Source organism: Phalangium opilio, unplaced genomic scaffold (assembly GCF_054372755.1).
Source record: "Phalangium opilio isolate 3A_F unplaced genomic scaffold, DU_Popi_V2 ptg000002l_1, whole genome shotgun sequence".
Lineage (NCBI taxonomy): Eukaryota > Metazoa > Arthropoda > Arachnida > Opiliones > Phalangiidae > Phalangium > Phalangium opilio.
Window position 1 is genome coordinate 30,779 of NW_028324144.1, and position 16,140 is coordinate 46,918.

At 35.3% G+C, this 16,140-nt stretch overlaps 2 protein-coding genes across 4 annotated transcripts; both read right to left on the reverse strand.

Annotated features, from left to right (window-relative positions):
* Positions 1-1,031: 1,031 nt before the first annotated feature.
* Positions 1,032-5,951, reverse strand: LOC149718061 (uncharacterized). Of its 3 annotated transcripts, none has more exons than XM_089867510.1 (11): positions 5,576-5,951; positions 4,190-4,250; positions 3,618-3,890; positions 3,437-3,564; positions 3,154-3,333; positions 2,834-2,958; positions 2,327-2,594; positions 2,073-2,216; positions 1,929-2,000; positions 1,709-1,834; positions 1,032-1,648 (listed from the first exon to the last, which is right to left on the reverse strand). In XM_089867510.1, coding segments are annotated over exons 2-11 (1,542 nt in total). In that variant the 5' UTR covers positions 4,192-4,250; positions 5,576-5,951; the 3' UTR covers positions 1,032-1,424. The 3 variants fall into 3 exon arrangements, with proteins under 3 accessions (XP_089723636.1, XP_089726984.1, XP_089722836.1); XM_089870858.1 differs by having other exon boundaries at positions 1,032-1,639; positions 2,073-2,219; XM_089866710.1 differs by having other exon boundaries at positions 2,073-2,219.
* A 7,185-nt stretch (positions 5,952-13,136) lies between these two features.
* On the reverse strand, positions 13,137-14,981 carry LOC149718062 (protein strawberry notch homolog 1-like). The gene is made up of 9 exons (XM_089860724.1): positions 14,930-14,981; positions 14,681-14,872; positions 14,346-14,630; positions 14,119-14,295; positions 13,998-14,061; positions 13,726-13,879; positions 13,440-13,570; positions 13,276-13,380; positions 13,137-13,218 (listed from the first exon to the last, which is right to left on the reverse strand). The coding sequence occupies exons 1-9, from the start codon at positions 14,979-14,981 to the stop codon at positions 13,137-13,139; spliced, it is 1,242 nt and encodes a 413-aa protein (XP_089716850.1).
* Between the last annotated feature and the right edge of the window lie 1,159 nt (positions 14,982-16,140).

Sequence of the window (16,140 nt, forward strand, 5' to 3'; positions counted from 1 at the left end):
AATTAAGCGCGTTTCCAAGACATCGTGTAGTGATCCCTATTAAATGACTGTACTCGAGGTCCTCTTCCTCGGAAAAAAAAAATAAATTGATTAGAACGTCGCACACATCGAAAAGTCGAATCGCGTAAACATAACGGAAATCCATAAAGTATCTTGATCCCTTTGCCACGCTTCTTACTCGCTGTTTTGACACCAGAAGGGGAAATATAACACAGGGACACTTTATTGGATTCCATATATTCCATGTCTTACTAATAACGAAAAACCCGTCAATTTTCACATTTTTCTTCAAGTTAGTGCCAGGGGATGGATAAAAGGACATTTTCAAAAAGCTTCGAATATTTGCTTATAGTCACTGCCAACGCGTTGTACGGCAACCGTTAAAATGCGTGTAAAGAAACGTTTATGACGTTCAACACGATGCGCAAGTCTTATTTAGAGTGGAGTTTTCAATAATACCCACTAGCGTCACCTGGCTAACAACGCTTGAATTAGCCTTATTCCTATTCAGCGCCACTGCCGGAGCTCCGTCTGGAAACTACTCCCATAGAGAACGTGTAACTTACCAAGGTTCGTAGAATCACCACCAGGTGGCTCGAGGGCCGCGTCATCTAAAGGTGATTCTGTCAACCTTCGTAAGTTACACAGCATCTAAGGAAGTAGTTTCCAGACCCTTCGCCAGTGACGCTGAGGGCAATTCCTAGAGGCATTATTTGAGCGGCCGTGATGATATATCATTACGGCTTAACAAATTTTAATAAACTAGAAAATTAAAATTTTGTAGCCTTTATTGACAGTTTAACGTAACACGGAATTTTTTCAATTTTGAGTAGAAAAGGTAAGAAAATAAAAATTTAATTTATGACAACTTTTTTTAAGTTTTACCTTACCTTTAGTATTCACATAATACTGAAAGGTTTAAATTTCAAAACTATACACAAAATAAAGCAAAATGATTTCAAAATTATGTTAGTAAATAATTATTTTGAATTTCCGTAGAAAATATGACTAATTAGAATTTCAATGAATAATTTTTTAATTAAACTTAAACCAAAAAAAAAATAATAATATGTTAGTAAATAATTATTTTAAATTTCCGTAGAAAATATGACTAATTGGAATTTCAATGAATAATTTTTTAATTAAAGTTAAACCAAAAATATAATAATGAATATTTTCTTACAGTGTCTTTTGTTTACATATGACTATTTTAAAATTCCGTATTAATTAGAATTTCAATTAATTTTTTTGGTAAACTTAAGCACAAAAAAATAATACTGAATGTTGCATTTCTGTGCAATTTCCTTAAAGGGAGGGTAAACTGGAAAATCGAGTCTTTTTTTCATTCTTCGTCAAATTATAAGACCAGTCTGAAATATTATCACAAACATGATACTGAAAATGTCATTCTAAAATCATTCATTCTATTTTTCATTTTCTTGCGCTTCAGTCAAACTTCTCAATTGTTTCTCAAGCTCTCTAATTCGAGATTTGCTGTGAGGACTTATGCTTTGACGCGCTTTCTTTTTCTCGGCGTCTTCTTTGTTTTGGGCAGGCCTACTTCCAGTTGTCTGATTGGTATTCCGTCCAGAACGTTTTCTATCGTCTTGTACCGATTTTCTCTTCCGTTCCTTGGAAGCTGACGCACCTTAGGTTATTGTGAAAACTTCAATAAAGTTTGTATATGTTTTATATCTGTAATATTGACCTGTTTTGCTGGATTTTTCTTTTTGACCATGTGTGGTTTTTTCGGTGAAGGCGCTTTGGATATTTTCACTCGCAGACACGCTTGTGCCAGCAGTTACTGACATACCAACTTCACCACGACTAGTTTCTGTAATGTAAGCTATTGATCAATTAATATGTGGTCAACCTTTCAATCTCAATCTGCGTATAACGTGATTTCTAGGTAGGACTTTGCATTTCACCTTGGTTCGCTAAAATTGACGAGACGGCGGCTTCAGTTTCATCCGCCAGGGATACTGACGTTGAGGCGATTTCTAAAAAATTTATATTCAAAGTCAGTTTCCCATAAATTTTGAAACTGAACTTGCTTTCGAGTAATGCAAAACCTCGGTCTATTCGATCTTTGTTGTGTCTGTCTTGGCGTTTTGCTTTGGGGTTTGTGGCTTCGGAGCACGAGGACCCATCATCTTCAAAATCCGATTCATGTGGTGAGCTTCTCGATTCTATGGAGTCTTCAGAATCGTTGGATTCTTCTTGGTATTTTTAATTAATTAGATTATTAATAAAATATTTAAATTATATTAACGCAATTTACAATATATGAATTCAACACCAACCAACACAAATGATATTAACTTACCAGATTGATCAGAATTAAGAGCACTGGCGGCGATATCCAGGATTTCCTCAACTGTTTTGTCGTGTTTCTGGCATAAATTTTTCAATTTTTCCACATTCTTTTCAGGATTTTCTTTTGAAAATTTCCTAAAGGTTACAGTAACTCTCTCATCTTGGATTTCTCTCTCTCGTTTCTTTTTTGCTTCTTGAAGCAATTTGGCTAAATTTTCTTTCTCGCCGACTGCCTTTTTAATCTGATTTTTTAATTGATCTATTAGTTTATCAACGTCCTATGGTGAAAATTTAAACATAAAAATATTAACCAAATTTCAACTCTAAATATAAGATCTTTTGAAAGGTCCTTTCGAAAAAATAGGCTATATGTTCCAGAACACGCAAAATCCCAGAAACTGCATTGTGGTTTAATCTCAAGAAGATTTAATTTAAACTGAATGAGATTAAACAACAAAACCTAATAGGATAGAGCCTATTAATATGAAAAACCTAGAGAAAAAACTTATATTATTACGCTTATTTTCTGCCCTAGCGTTTGGATTAGGTCTTCAGTGTTGAGCGATCGTTTCCCCGAAAATTCAGCAGAGTTTTGCGTTAAATCCAAATCACGATCAGACTCTGGATCGGACTCTGTTATACCTGTAAAGAAGATGCAATACAATTAGGATTGTGAAACTACGGAGAAATTGAAAATACGACATCAATATGCGTTCGATAACGGTTAGCTCTACTACTTGTCATTAGAAACTGGACTGTAATAGGTTTACACCATTTCTCTAGTGTTTTTCGATATTTTCTTCATTATTATAATATTAAAATTGAATTCTTATTTACTATTTGCCAGGGTTTCGGTTTCTTTAGCGAACTTGAAAAACTTCACGTATTCGAAGGGCAAATTTAGTTTTAAACCAAATTTCGGGTTCTGGCTCTTGATTTCTTCGTACCCTTGCATGAAAATAGCCGGAAGAGTGGTTGATCGGCCTTTTCTTGAAGGAACCGAAGAATATTTCAAATCTGAAAAAGCGCAATTTTGAAATAATGCTTCCAAATCCCATCGTTCGAAACAATTTCCCAATTGAAGACCACCCGCAAAAACACATGAGGTAAACAAATTTACCAAATAGTTTCAAGAGCAACGTCGAAACCAAATTCCCGAATTTTAATTCTGCGTGAGGATCTTCTTCCCTAAGCTTATAATACTTGCTACACCTTCGGGCAAACGTCATGGCGTATCCTTTTTGGTTCCTAAATGGAATGAACAATTACCTAAAGATACAGTATAAAACTTTCAAACTTACATCTGTGAAATTTCAACGGATTTTCCCGAAATCCATCGCCAGCCGACTCCCTTGGACGTGGAAGGTTCTTCCAATAGTACACACCACTCCTGTGGTGGAAATTTTATGGCAAATTCTACCAAAGCCCTTAAAAAGGCCATTTCTTTTATGCGGTCAAAACTTGGAGTTGGTTTTGATTTGTTTTTAACATTAAACTTTTCTTGAAATTCTTTCAACTCCATTTCGAAATCTTCTAATCTCAGAAGATGGTCATTGTCGTCTGTATCCATGTTCCTTCAAAAGGACATACGCAGAGTCAAGTCAAAAAATTTAGTTACAGCTTAAAAAACCAATTAGTCTTTCCCAAAATCACAACAGTTTTTAAACTTAAAGGATTTTTTTAGGCTTATTAGATCGATTATGTACATCATGTGGATTATCCTAGGACATGATAAGAGTCATGTCATAAAGAACTGCTTACTTAAAAATTACTTAAGGGAGAGGCTATTGAATCTATTTCGTTTTACTTAACATGGAAATTCGTGATCTGACTCAGACTAGAATAGATGAAAATAATTGAAATTATGACTTACATTTTTTTTCTTAACAGATAGATTTTTTCCAGATGAGAAACCAACGAAAAACCAACCAGAACTGTAACAAGTTTTAAAATATTTTTTGTTTTAAAAACCACCGAGATAACACTGACTTCACTACAGCGCGTGTCGAGACTTGTCCGCATAAATTTCCAGTTAGAGACCGGTCCTTTTATTTGACGCATGCGCGCGGAGTCCACGAAAACCGAGTGAGCGAACCGAAAGGCATGTACACATTTATACGTTCTATCAGGCCCAGGAGAGAGGAGTCTCATACCACTATGCGAACCTAAAGGCATATACACATTTATACGTTCTCTCAGGCCCCGGAGAGAGCAGTCTGATACCACTATGCGAACCAAAAGCCATATACACATTTATATGTCCTCTCAGCTCTGTCTATGCTTTGAGCGAGTCAAGTCAAAAAATTTGGTTACAGCTTAAAAAACCAATTAATATTTCCCACAATCACAACAGTTTTTAAGCTCTAAGGATTTTTTAGGCTTATTAGATCTATTATGTAGATTCGCCTTATGACTCAGACTTGACTAGTTATAATAAACATTTAAACAACCATTGGAATATTTAAAAAATATATTCACTTAATTTGTATAAAATACCATTAGAATAATGAAAATATATGGGCACATAATTAAGTTAGAGGTACATTTTGACATGACTCGGTTCATGATCTAGTCGAGACTGAGTCAGAACGCGACTTTACATGAACTGCTTACTTAAATATTATTCTCAATTATGTAAAATCTCCTTATGACTAGGACTCGACTAGGACATGATCCTAGTCATGTCTAAATGAACTGCTTACTTAAAAATTACTTAAGTGACTATATATTTTAACTATTCTAATGAATTTTAAAGAGCTTATTAGATCAATTACGTTTTAATTAACACCATGTAAATTCGCGTTCCGACTCAGACTTGACTAGGTCAAAAAAATTAAATTATGACTTTGCTTTCTATTTGTTAAAAGATGGATCATTACGCTTTAATATTAGATCAATTATGTTTAAGTTAACACCATGTAAAGTCTCGTTATGACTCAGACTCGACTAGGACGTGAGCCGAGTCATGTCAAAATGTACTGCTAACAAGCTTTTTCACAAATACAACTATACACGAATAATACAATTTATAAGTTAGCGGTACATTGTGACATGACTCGGCTCATGTTCTAGTCGAGACTGAGTCTGAACGCGAAGAAATTCTAACGTATAAATTACTTAAGTGAGTAAGTAACTATATATTTTAATTATTCTAATGAATTTTAAAGAGGCTATTGAATCTATTTCGTTTTACTTAACATGTAAATTCGTGATCTGACTCAGACTAGACTAGGTGAAAATAATTAAAATTATCACTTACATTTCTTTTTCTTAACAGATATATTTTTTCCCGATGGGAAACCAACGAAAAACCAACCAGAACTGTAACAAGTTTTAAAATATATTTTGTTTTAAAAACCACCGAGATAACACTGACTTCACTACAGCGCGTGTCGAGACTTGTCCGCATAAATTTCCAGTTAGAGACCGGTCCTTTTATTTGACGCATGCGCGCGGAGTGCACGAAAACCGAGTGTGCGAACCGAAAGGCATGTACACATTTATACGTTCTCTCAGGCCCAGGAGAGAGGAGTCTCATACCACTATGCCAACCTAAAGTCACATACGCATTTATACGTTCTCTCAGGCCCCGGAGAGAGGAGTCTGTCACTATGCGAACCAAAAGCCATATACACATTTATACGTCCTCTCAGCTCTGTCTATGCTTTGAGCGAGTCAAGTCAAAAAATTTGGTTACAGCTTAAAAAACCAATTACTATTTCCCACAATCACAACAGTTTTTAAGCTCTAAGGATTTTTTAGGCTTATTCGATCTATTATGTAGATTCGCCTTATGACTCAGACTTGACTAGTTATAATAAACGTTTAAACAACCATTGGAATATTTAAAAAATATATTCACTTAATTTGTATAAAACACCATTAGAATAATGAAAATATATGGGCACATAATTAAGTTAGAGGTACATTTTGACATGACTCGGTTCATGATCGAGTCGAGACTGAGTCAGAACGCGACTTTACATGAACTGCTTACTTAAATATTATTCTCAATCATGTAAAATCTCCTTATGACTAAGACTCGACTAGGACATGATACGAGTCATGTCAAAATGAACTGCTTACTTAAAAATTACTTAAGTGACTATATATTTTAACTATTATAATGAATTTTAAAGAGCTTATTAGATCAATTACGTTTTAATTAACACCATGTAAATTCGCGTTCCGACTCAGACTTGACTAGGTCAAAAAAATTAAATTATGACTTTGCTTTCTATTTGTTAAAAGATGGATCATTACGCTTTAATATTAGATCAATTATGTTTAAGTTAACACCATGTAAAGTCTCGTTATGACTCAGACTCGACTAGGACGTGAGCCGAGTCATGTCAAAATGTACTGCTAACAAGCTTTTTCACAAATACAACTATACACGAATAATACAATTTAATCTAACTTGTATTATAAAAGCTAAGTTAGCTTAATTAATTTATAAGTTAGCGGTACATTGTGACATGACTCGGCTCATGTTCTAGTCGAGACTGAGTCTGAACGAGAAGAAATTCTAACGTATAAATTACTTAAGTGACTATATATTATAATTATTCTAATGAATTTTAAAGAGGCTATTGAATCTATTTCGTTTTACTTAACATGTAAATTCGTGATCTGACTCAGACTAGACTAGGTGAAAATAATTAAAATTATCACTTACATTTCTTTTTCTTAACAGATATATTTTTTCCCGATTGGAAACCAACGAAAAACCAACCAGAACTGTAACAAGTTTTAAAATATTTTTTGTTTTAAAAACCACCGAGATAACACTGACTTCACTACAGCGCGTGTCGAGACTTGTCCGCATAAATTTCCAGTTAGAGACCGGTCCTTTTATTTGACGCATGCGCGCGGAGTCCACGAAAACCGAGTGAGCGAACCGAAAGGCATGTACACATTTATACGTTCTATCAGGCCCAGGAGAGAGGAGTCTCATACCACTATGCGAACATAAAGTCACATACGCATTTATACGTTCTCTCAGGCCCCGGAGAGAGGAGTCTGATACCACTATGCGAACCAAAAGCCATATACACATTTATACGTCCTCTCAGCTCTGTCTATGCTTTGAGCGAGTCAAGTCAAAAAATTTGGTTACAGCTTAAAAAACCAATTAATATTTCCCACAATCACAACAGTTTTTAAGTTAGCGGTACATTGTGACATGACTCGGCTCATGTTCTAGTCGAGACTGAGTCTGAACGCGAAGAAATTCTAACGTATAAATTACTTAAGTGAGTAAGTAACTATATATTTTAATTATTCTAATGAATTTTAAAGAGGCTATTGAATCTATTTCGTTTTACTTAACATGTAAATTCGTGATCTGACTCAGACTAGACTAGGTGAAAATAATTGAAATTATGACTTACATTTCTTTTTCTTAACAGATATAATTTTTCCCGATGGGAAACCAAGGAAAAACCAACCAATATATTTTGTTTTAAAAACCACCGAGATAACACTGACTTCACTACAGCGCGTGTCGAAACTTGTCACAAAGGCAATCTCTTTACAACTAACACGCAGACGCTAGTGGCAACGGCTACTATATAAACACCGGCATAACTTTCCAGTTAGAGACCGGTTCTTTTATTTGACGCATGAGCGCGGAGTCGATGAAAACCGAGTGAGCGAGCCCCAGAGAGAGGAGTCTCATACGAACCGAAAGGCATATACACTTAATTTAAACGATTTTTCGTGTTATCGCCGTCTTTTGTTTTTCCTACTGGCAGCGGTTTGCCATAGGTCTTGGAAAAGCTGCTATCATTTGTTCCTCGGGACTCATGACGGGGCCTTTTCTATAACTGTGTTTGAGACCTTACTAAAAATACCTCCACTTTCATGTTTTCGCTGTTATACTTTGAATTTCGGTAGTTAAACGTACGGAATCGACATTTCTTGTTGATCACTGCATAACGCTAACGGTGTTTAATTTTTTAAATCGGTTTCATCGTTATTTGGCTCATTTTCGCCGAAAGTGACGCTGTAACGCCGACGGGGATATTGCCTAGTCCTTGTCTCAGACCGTCCTAAAAAGTTTAAAATACATTATGCCATCTGCTAAACACTATGTTCTCATCTAAATTGTGCGGAAACGTGTTTTAAACAGATATGGGTCATTCAAAGGACACGTTTCTTTTGTGTGACCTCTATTTCTTCGGCTGCCAAAAAGTTCACTGATGCACAGGTGACGATTGCGAACGGAGAGTGCACAAGAACTGCACCAAAGATAATTCTTTTACTTGCCGTCCATGACTGCTAAACGCTTTCCCGGACCAGAATATCGAAAAGCAACACTCCGAGGAGAAATAAGCCAGCCGATGATAAAGGAGATTCAGATAATTCCGCTAGGGGTGGGAAGCCACTAACCCTCGATGACGTCCATGAGGCTTTGCATCACCTTCTTCGGGTTGATATCCTCACTCGTGATAAAGACTATATCTTGGACCTAATCAAGGAAAAGTCATAGAGATAGGACAACATGGAAGCGTCCCCATAGACTTTAACCTTATCATTAGTGAATATACAACGTTAAAAACAGTATACTTTATCAAATACACCCAGCGCCATCTGTGCAAAAACGGAAGAACTATTTTGATATATTTTCAACGGCGTAGTCTGCTACCGTGTCTTGTGCGTGTATTGTATTCTAGCAAATTCGAGGGAAGTGATAATGAATTAATTAAACAAATTGATGGTGATTTGACAAGTTAGTTAAACAAACATTTTTTTTGGAGTGAATGAACGAATCATGAATGCTGAATGTAAAATGTACGTATCAACTAATAAATAAATTCAAATTATAAATAGACTACTATTGTCCTTGGAATAAAATCAGTTTGGTCAGTCGCTTTCTAATATTCTCTTTTCATTTTCTCGTTCATATTCTTTGCTATTTTCCTCAGCCAGATATCTGTGTATATGTTTATTGCCTTTTTAACAATGTGACTTAAATGGTGGTTCCATCCCGGGATGTTAGAGTGGGAAATATGTTTTCATGCATTAAGCATCGTCTAACAAACACTTAAATATACTTTGGAAACATTTATTTAGATAGTTAAGAACAAATAAAATAATATAAGGTCCGTCAACTGAAAAAAGGTTGAAAAAGTTACAGATTCATTTTTCCCGCCAAAAAGTCGTTTTTAGCGCGAAAACCTTTTTTAGCAACGCCATCTATTTGTAGCTCGAATAATATTTTAGTTAAGAATATCGCCGATAGTGGCGCTGGTGTCGAATGATAAAGTTTTAAAAAGTGCGGCCTGTCTCGGGATATACGTTGTGACTCTAGAGGTATATATGTTCCTATCTCTATGGGAAAAGTTCGATAATATTGACCTATTTTTCTCTCGGATTGAAACCAGAATAACTAAACTTGAAAATCTAATTGAATCATTGAGTTTAGCAAAGCTTTCCTTTCGCGGAACTCCAAGTATCATGACCTGCTTGGGTTAACGCAATCGGAAGTTCCACCTTGGTCTCGGGGCTCATTTCCTCCACTTGCTTATGGACTACCTACTTCAATGGCCGAACCGGCTGAGGCCATGGACACATTCATACTCTAAACAGGGTACGGTTTATTCTTTTGATATTAACGACATAGCTCCGCACCATTACGCGAATCAAGTGATAGCCGAAATTATTTCATTTTGGCTATCAAATGCCTGCCTAATAAATTTTCAACGGGGGTGAATGATATCCCCGCCTTTATTATCAAGGGATGCAGGGATAATCTTCTGCCTTGGTTCAATAATATATTCAATCTATCTATACAAAAGCGCAGTTTCCCTACTCATTGGAAAAAAACTGTCGTGGTGCCGATCAATAAAAGCGGGTCATCCACCCATCCCAAAAACTACCCACCAGTTTCTTTACTGTGCGTCATGGCCAAAGTTTTCGACATGATCACGCATGGATGTATACGGGGATGGTTCAAGGCTTTTTCCAATAACTGCCAACATGGTTTTTCCTCTGAAAAGAGCGTCGATACCAACCACGCTGCATTTATGGATATGGTGGCCCCGGAACTTATGAGTAGAGGGCAGGTAGATGCCATTTAACTGGATCTCGCTAAGGCGTTTGATAGAGTTTCCCATAGGTTTTTGAGAGAAAAATTGCTAGCTCTGGGTATGGATGGGAATTTGTTGTACTGGGTGGTGGATTATTTGAGCTCCCGAGTCAATGTGGTTAAATGCAATGGCGCACTGACCGATGTGACCCACCCAGTTCTCTGCGGCGTAGTACATAATTAAATCCCCCTTCGGCCCTTCTGACTAAGTTAAACTTTATTATTTAGACATAACCGGGACACTTTTTATGTTAAGGGGGCTAGTTTAGTTCCAATAAATAGGATGCAAAGATCGTGCAATCTATTAAGTGAGATATTAGATCTTTTCAATGCTCGTTTTCGGGACATAAATTAATGTTTATATCGTTTGACATTAACTATAACGTCATTTGTATAAATTGTATACTTGTCAATTAACATAAGTCTATGTATGCTATAAGTTATACGCTACCGCTTTTATTTGATTTGAATACACTGTACAGAATGTGCATGATCTCGTGTGTGTAAAAACATTTTTCATTGCACAATAAACAAGAGTTTCATTAAATCATTCATATTTTAATTATTCTAATGAATTTTAAACAGCAGATTAAATTTGCTACGATTTAGTTAAACCTTGCAAATTCGCGATTTGACTCAGACTTGACTATGTTACAAAAATAAAATTATGACTTTTCTTACTTGTCGTTTAAATATATATTTTTTCACTATGACAAACAAACGAAATAAAAGCACAAGTATAAGAAGTTTTAAACTATATTTCTCTTTTTAAAACAGCGAGTTAACACAGACGCGTGACGATTCATATCACAAAGACCATGGGAATAGTAATGAAAATGTTTTCGAAAATTTAATTACAAGTTTATAGATTTAACAGAGCTATTTGCACATTAATTACTTTGCTATTGGGCACGAGCAGACCGAAAAAAAACTTCCCATTTGCTTTAATACAAGTGAGTGGGACACTTATTTGCAGGCATTTTTCTATAGTCGTCCAAATGGCAAGTACATCACCGGACATCAAATTATATTCCACTAAGCTTAAAGGCAACTCGTTAAAATGCTTTGTCCAAAGTCTTTCGCCAAGTTTCGTCGATAAGCTCGTAAAATTTCTCGAAAGAGCAAAGCTATCGATATGTTCCTGAAATTACATTTTTTTAAATTTATTGCGAAGGATGTACACATCCTAAAATTTTATATTACGATTGCTCCTCCTTCTTGAGAGTGAAGTTTCCAGCAATTTTTTGAAAGTTCATGGCCAAAAAAAATAACGCCACTTTTTTGGTGTTTGAAGAAAGAATATAACTTGGTTCTAAGAGGGATTGTGTCTTCGAGACTCGTTCGCCTGTCGAATATTATGCGATGATGGACTACATTTGGAGACACCGTATGCGATTCCAAAGACATAACAGTCAGGTTTTCTACAATTTCTGTGTATTATGAGGATTATTATAAAGAAATAAATAAGAGAAAATAGATTTTAGATTACGTTTGATTCCGTTTTCTTGCAAACTCTGCTTGAGCGTTTCTTTTATTTTCAAAAAGTCTTCATAGATTATTCGTTGTTCGTTTATGGTCATTCCAAGTAATCGATTAAAAAATTTCTCAAAACTTTTACACACCGGGGTTTTAACAACCACATTATTTTTAACTTTCAATACGCCAATTAAAATCAAGCCTTTAAGGATTTTGCTTCCACTTTTTAAATAGTCGTTAAGTAATTTTTTTAAAATAGCCTGAGATAGTTCGGAATTAACTTGGAATTTGTCTAGTAAGGGAACACCCGTTCTATGATCTCCTTGGGTCAAAGCAGCCTGAGGGATAAAGTTTTTGATTTATGATCAAACTTATAATTTGTTTTTCTCACAAGTTGGGCTACTCTAGATGCTATGGTGGCAATAACGCGCGTTTCTCCTGGAATTTCACAAATAAGAAATGTATATTCTGGAGGATAACATTGATTTGATCGATGAGTTCTCCCTAACAATTTTATTAAAATGATTAAAAAATACTACAAATATTGTTATTAAAATTTGCGGCTACCAAGCTGCTGAACCAGCCGATCCGCGGACCAGGGAAACTCCAACGTTATATGGTAACGTTTCTTAACTACTTGTTCTTTATGTTTTAATGACCTTTCGGCATGTAAGCTTATACCAACAGACGCCGCATTACTAATGACTGCAACAGCCTTAAAACCCTTTTGAAAGAGTCGTCTTTCTACAATAGTTATTTTAACATAAAAGAAATTTTATACTTATAATCCCAAAAATCCTACCTTTTACATTTTCAATAATAGAATTTCTCTTGACCGATGTATAAAAAATCCTACCATTGCTATCTACGGCTTTCCTTTCTCGTTTAGATCTGCCGGTAAGCTGTCGTAAATGGAAACATGGAATACTATTATAACCAATGAGACGAAATAAGTCTTTTCTTACGACATTCGATGAAACAACGATACCTCAGCAACAATTTCATGTCCACCTAGTTCGGAAATTAGATGATCCAAATTGTTTGAAGGGAGTAAGGGATCGAGCACACGGAAACAGTGTAAAATGAAGGACGCATCTTCGAGTTCAGAAGATTGGTCTGAATGGTAATCGCAATCTGAAGTGTCTGACGCCTCGGCATCTACATCGGAATAGTCTAGCGACTCGTTAGTGTCTATAAACTTAGTTCTTTTTGCTACCAAAATGAAAAGATTTTTAACCGGGTTTGCCATTCCCTAAAACTCACCGATGGGTTCGTTAGTATCTTCAAGACGTCTAAGTTTAATTGTAGAGAAAATTGTCTTTTTCAATAAGGCACTGTAATACGTAACACAAATGATTTTATAACTTTTAGAAACGGATTATGAAAATTACCTCAAATATGAATATGGGGTGTCGTACTCGTGGTTGGGTAGGTATAACGATTCTCCAGTTGATTGAAGGCCTATTACCACTTGCTTTCCATTCTTGAGAGCTTCCCTATTAGAGGTACGTGTTGTAAATTGTATTTTAAGTTCAAGGGCAAAATTAATTCATACTTTGCTTCCGAAAGACACTCTTTCATTTTAAGTGATACGCATAAATTCATAAAAAATATTTGATGAGACTGCCAAATGGAGCCCGCGACCTCTTTTTTGTATTTTAACGCGTAGTTTATGATGCAAATCCACTAGTGAAATATGAATGATTATTGTTATTAATAAAGAAAATTAAAATATTAACCACAATCTACACTGACTATGCCTTCATCCACTTTTACAAACGCTACTGAAATACCTAATTTTTAAACCACATTTTAATGAGATTTTATGAGTAATTCTTTACCGTTTCGGCAGCATAATCGTAAATAAGTGTAGCTCGTTCATCGCTATTGCATATTTTCAATCGAGTCTTAATTCCTTTAAGACTTAACTGCCGACATATAAAGGCCCCTTTCTGTGTTAGATCGCAGGCGATATATTCCATGGCAGCGACGCCGCTAAAAGGTTTTTAAATGAAAAATAGTCATTCATTTATTAAGAAGAAAAAAATTACTGTGGAGCCACTGCTGTATAATTACAGATTACAATAATATTGGCGTAAAGAATTTTTTTTACCGTTTTTCCAAAATTTCAATAAACTTTGTAGAGTCTTGAAAAGATGTGCCTTCGCCCCACAGTCCTTAAGAAAATGGCGTTAATATTAGAAACGGGATTTATTTTTTTACAATCAACATACCTAGTCTAGTCAGGTAAGCGATATTGTTTGGAGAACTCAAAGCAGTTGCCGAAGAATACAGCACTCTACTAAGAGGTAATTCATACTGCAATCGCGCAACAAATTTTCCTGTAACCCCACTTTTGAAGTAGCTTCTGCCCATGTGGCATTCATCAAATGCAAGCTGGTAATAAAATTCTACATAAAATATACCTATATATAAAAGTCTATAAACTACTTTGTTATACGAACAACTCCATCAAAATCTCGGCCAAATGAAGTGACAATGAAATTTATCTTGTCTCGGACTTCGGAATAAGTGGTAAATAAGACCCCTGAACTATGCTTCGTGAAGGTTTCCAAAGATATGACTTTAAATTCAGGTGGACTGTTAAGCATTTGAAACTCCGAAGCCAAATTCTGGAGTAAATTTGACGATGTGCTTATAAACAAATGGCGCTTGCGACCTTGGTAATAATTAATCAGCAAAGTAGCTGCGATGATTCTTGTTTTTCCCATACCGGTACCATCTCCTATAAAGAGTACTTAAATATAATATGTTTTACAAAACTAAATTTAGTACCTAAAAGAAATCCGGCCCTTTCTTTGTTTGGAAGAAATTGAGAGTGTCGTTGAAATATTATCCGGACCGCTTCGATTTGGGGACCTGATAGGTTCGGAATGTTTTCTTCACATAATGAACTACATTCCAAGTTCGAAAATTTCGCGAAACTAAGATTCACTGTCTGCCACAAATCTTCTGGATGCATTGGGCCTTTTAATGAAATTTACAATTAGATGAAATGTAACATGGAGACCTTTAAAAATTTACCATTATTACAAACGTAATTCTCATACGTTCTTTCTGGAAATTTGTAGTCCATTTTTTTACTAATCTAGAATACCAACACTATATATAGTAAACCATGAAATAAGTTTAAATTGGTGATTAGTCTTAGGTGTCAATAAATAGCCTCTCGAATTCCCCGTCTGCTTATGAAAACAGGGTGGTCAAGTTAGACTTTTATCGTTTTAAACTTCCACGAGAGTTAGAACTTCGCAAGTCAAAGTCATCGCTTGGTTTTCAGACGGTAAAATTTTCACTAGACAAACCTGGTATTCATTTGCACGAGGGGAATTTGAGAGACACCCGCCGCTTTTCGTTAAAGGTTTCATGACACCAAAGGCTAATAACCTATTTTGATATCGCGCACTCATGGAACGCGCGATCGCGGTTGACAAAAGTTAGAGAATTGCCCCTAAAGTTGTATTTTATTCCCGACACATTGATACTCCTAATGTAACTAAAGTTTCCTAATGGCTATAAACAAGCTTTTAAGATCTGTTCAGCTTTTAATATCCCGAGATGATAAGCATTCTCACTCGCGCTTGACAAGAACAAACGCAGAGTCATGTCAAAATAAATACATTGCTTCCAAATTTTATTCAAAAGATTCAAAAATGCTTACCGGCTTAAATTCTCATTCGTAACGCGACTTCACATAGTGTTCAATGAGCCGATTCATGTAAAAATGCACAGCTAAGTTATAAATTATTTGATCTGTGACGTCTTTATTAACACTATGTAAATTTTTCGTTCTGACTCAAACTCGACTAGAACATGAGCCGAATCATGTCAAAATGTAATGCTAAATTACTTCAACTATATCTAAAATACAACCGTTTTTCTCTACACGAATAATAAAATTAAATCAACACTAAGCTTCATATAATATAGGTTTGATTTAATTTTATAAATTTTGGAGATGAACGGTTGTATTTGTGAAATAGTTTAGGATATTTATAAGTTTCGAGTAAATTTTAACATGAACTGGCTCATGTCCAAGTCAAGTATGAGTCAGATCGAGATTTTAGATAGTGTAAACTAAAACTTAATTGATCTAATTATCGTATTAAACATCATTAGAATAATAAAAATATAAATCTTTCTGGACTGGTTCAATTTCATTACCCCCACTATTGGAAAGGCCTATTGTTCTTTCTCAAAATTTCAACGGTTATTAAACCACAATGATTGTTCAT

Bases quoted from the DNA above. Each gene is read 5' to 3' on its own strand.
- LOC149718062 (XM_089860724.1), bottom strand. From the start codon at position 14,981: ATGGACTACAAATTTCCAGAAAGAACGTATGAGAATTACGTTTGTAAT. The intron at 14,873-14,929 runs GTAAATTTTTAA...TTTCATTAAAAG, and splicing joins GAATTACGTTTGTAATAATG to GCCCAATGCATCCAGAAGAT. The intron at 14,631-14,680 runs GTACTAAATTTA...TACTCTTTATAG, and splicing joins AAGGGCCGGATTTCTTTTAG to GAGATGGTACCGGTATGGGA.
- LOC149718061 (XM_089866710.1), bottom strand. The intron at 2,220-2,326 runs GTAAGTTAATAT...AAAAATACCAAG, and splicing joins TCTTAATTCTGATCAATCTG to AAGAATCCAACGATTCTGAA. The intron at 1,649-1,708 runs GTCAATATTACA...CAATAACCTAAG, and splicing joins AGAAAAATCCAGCAAAACAG to GTGCGTCAGCTTCCAAGGAA.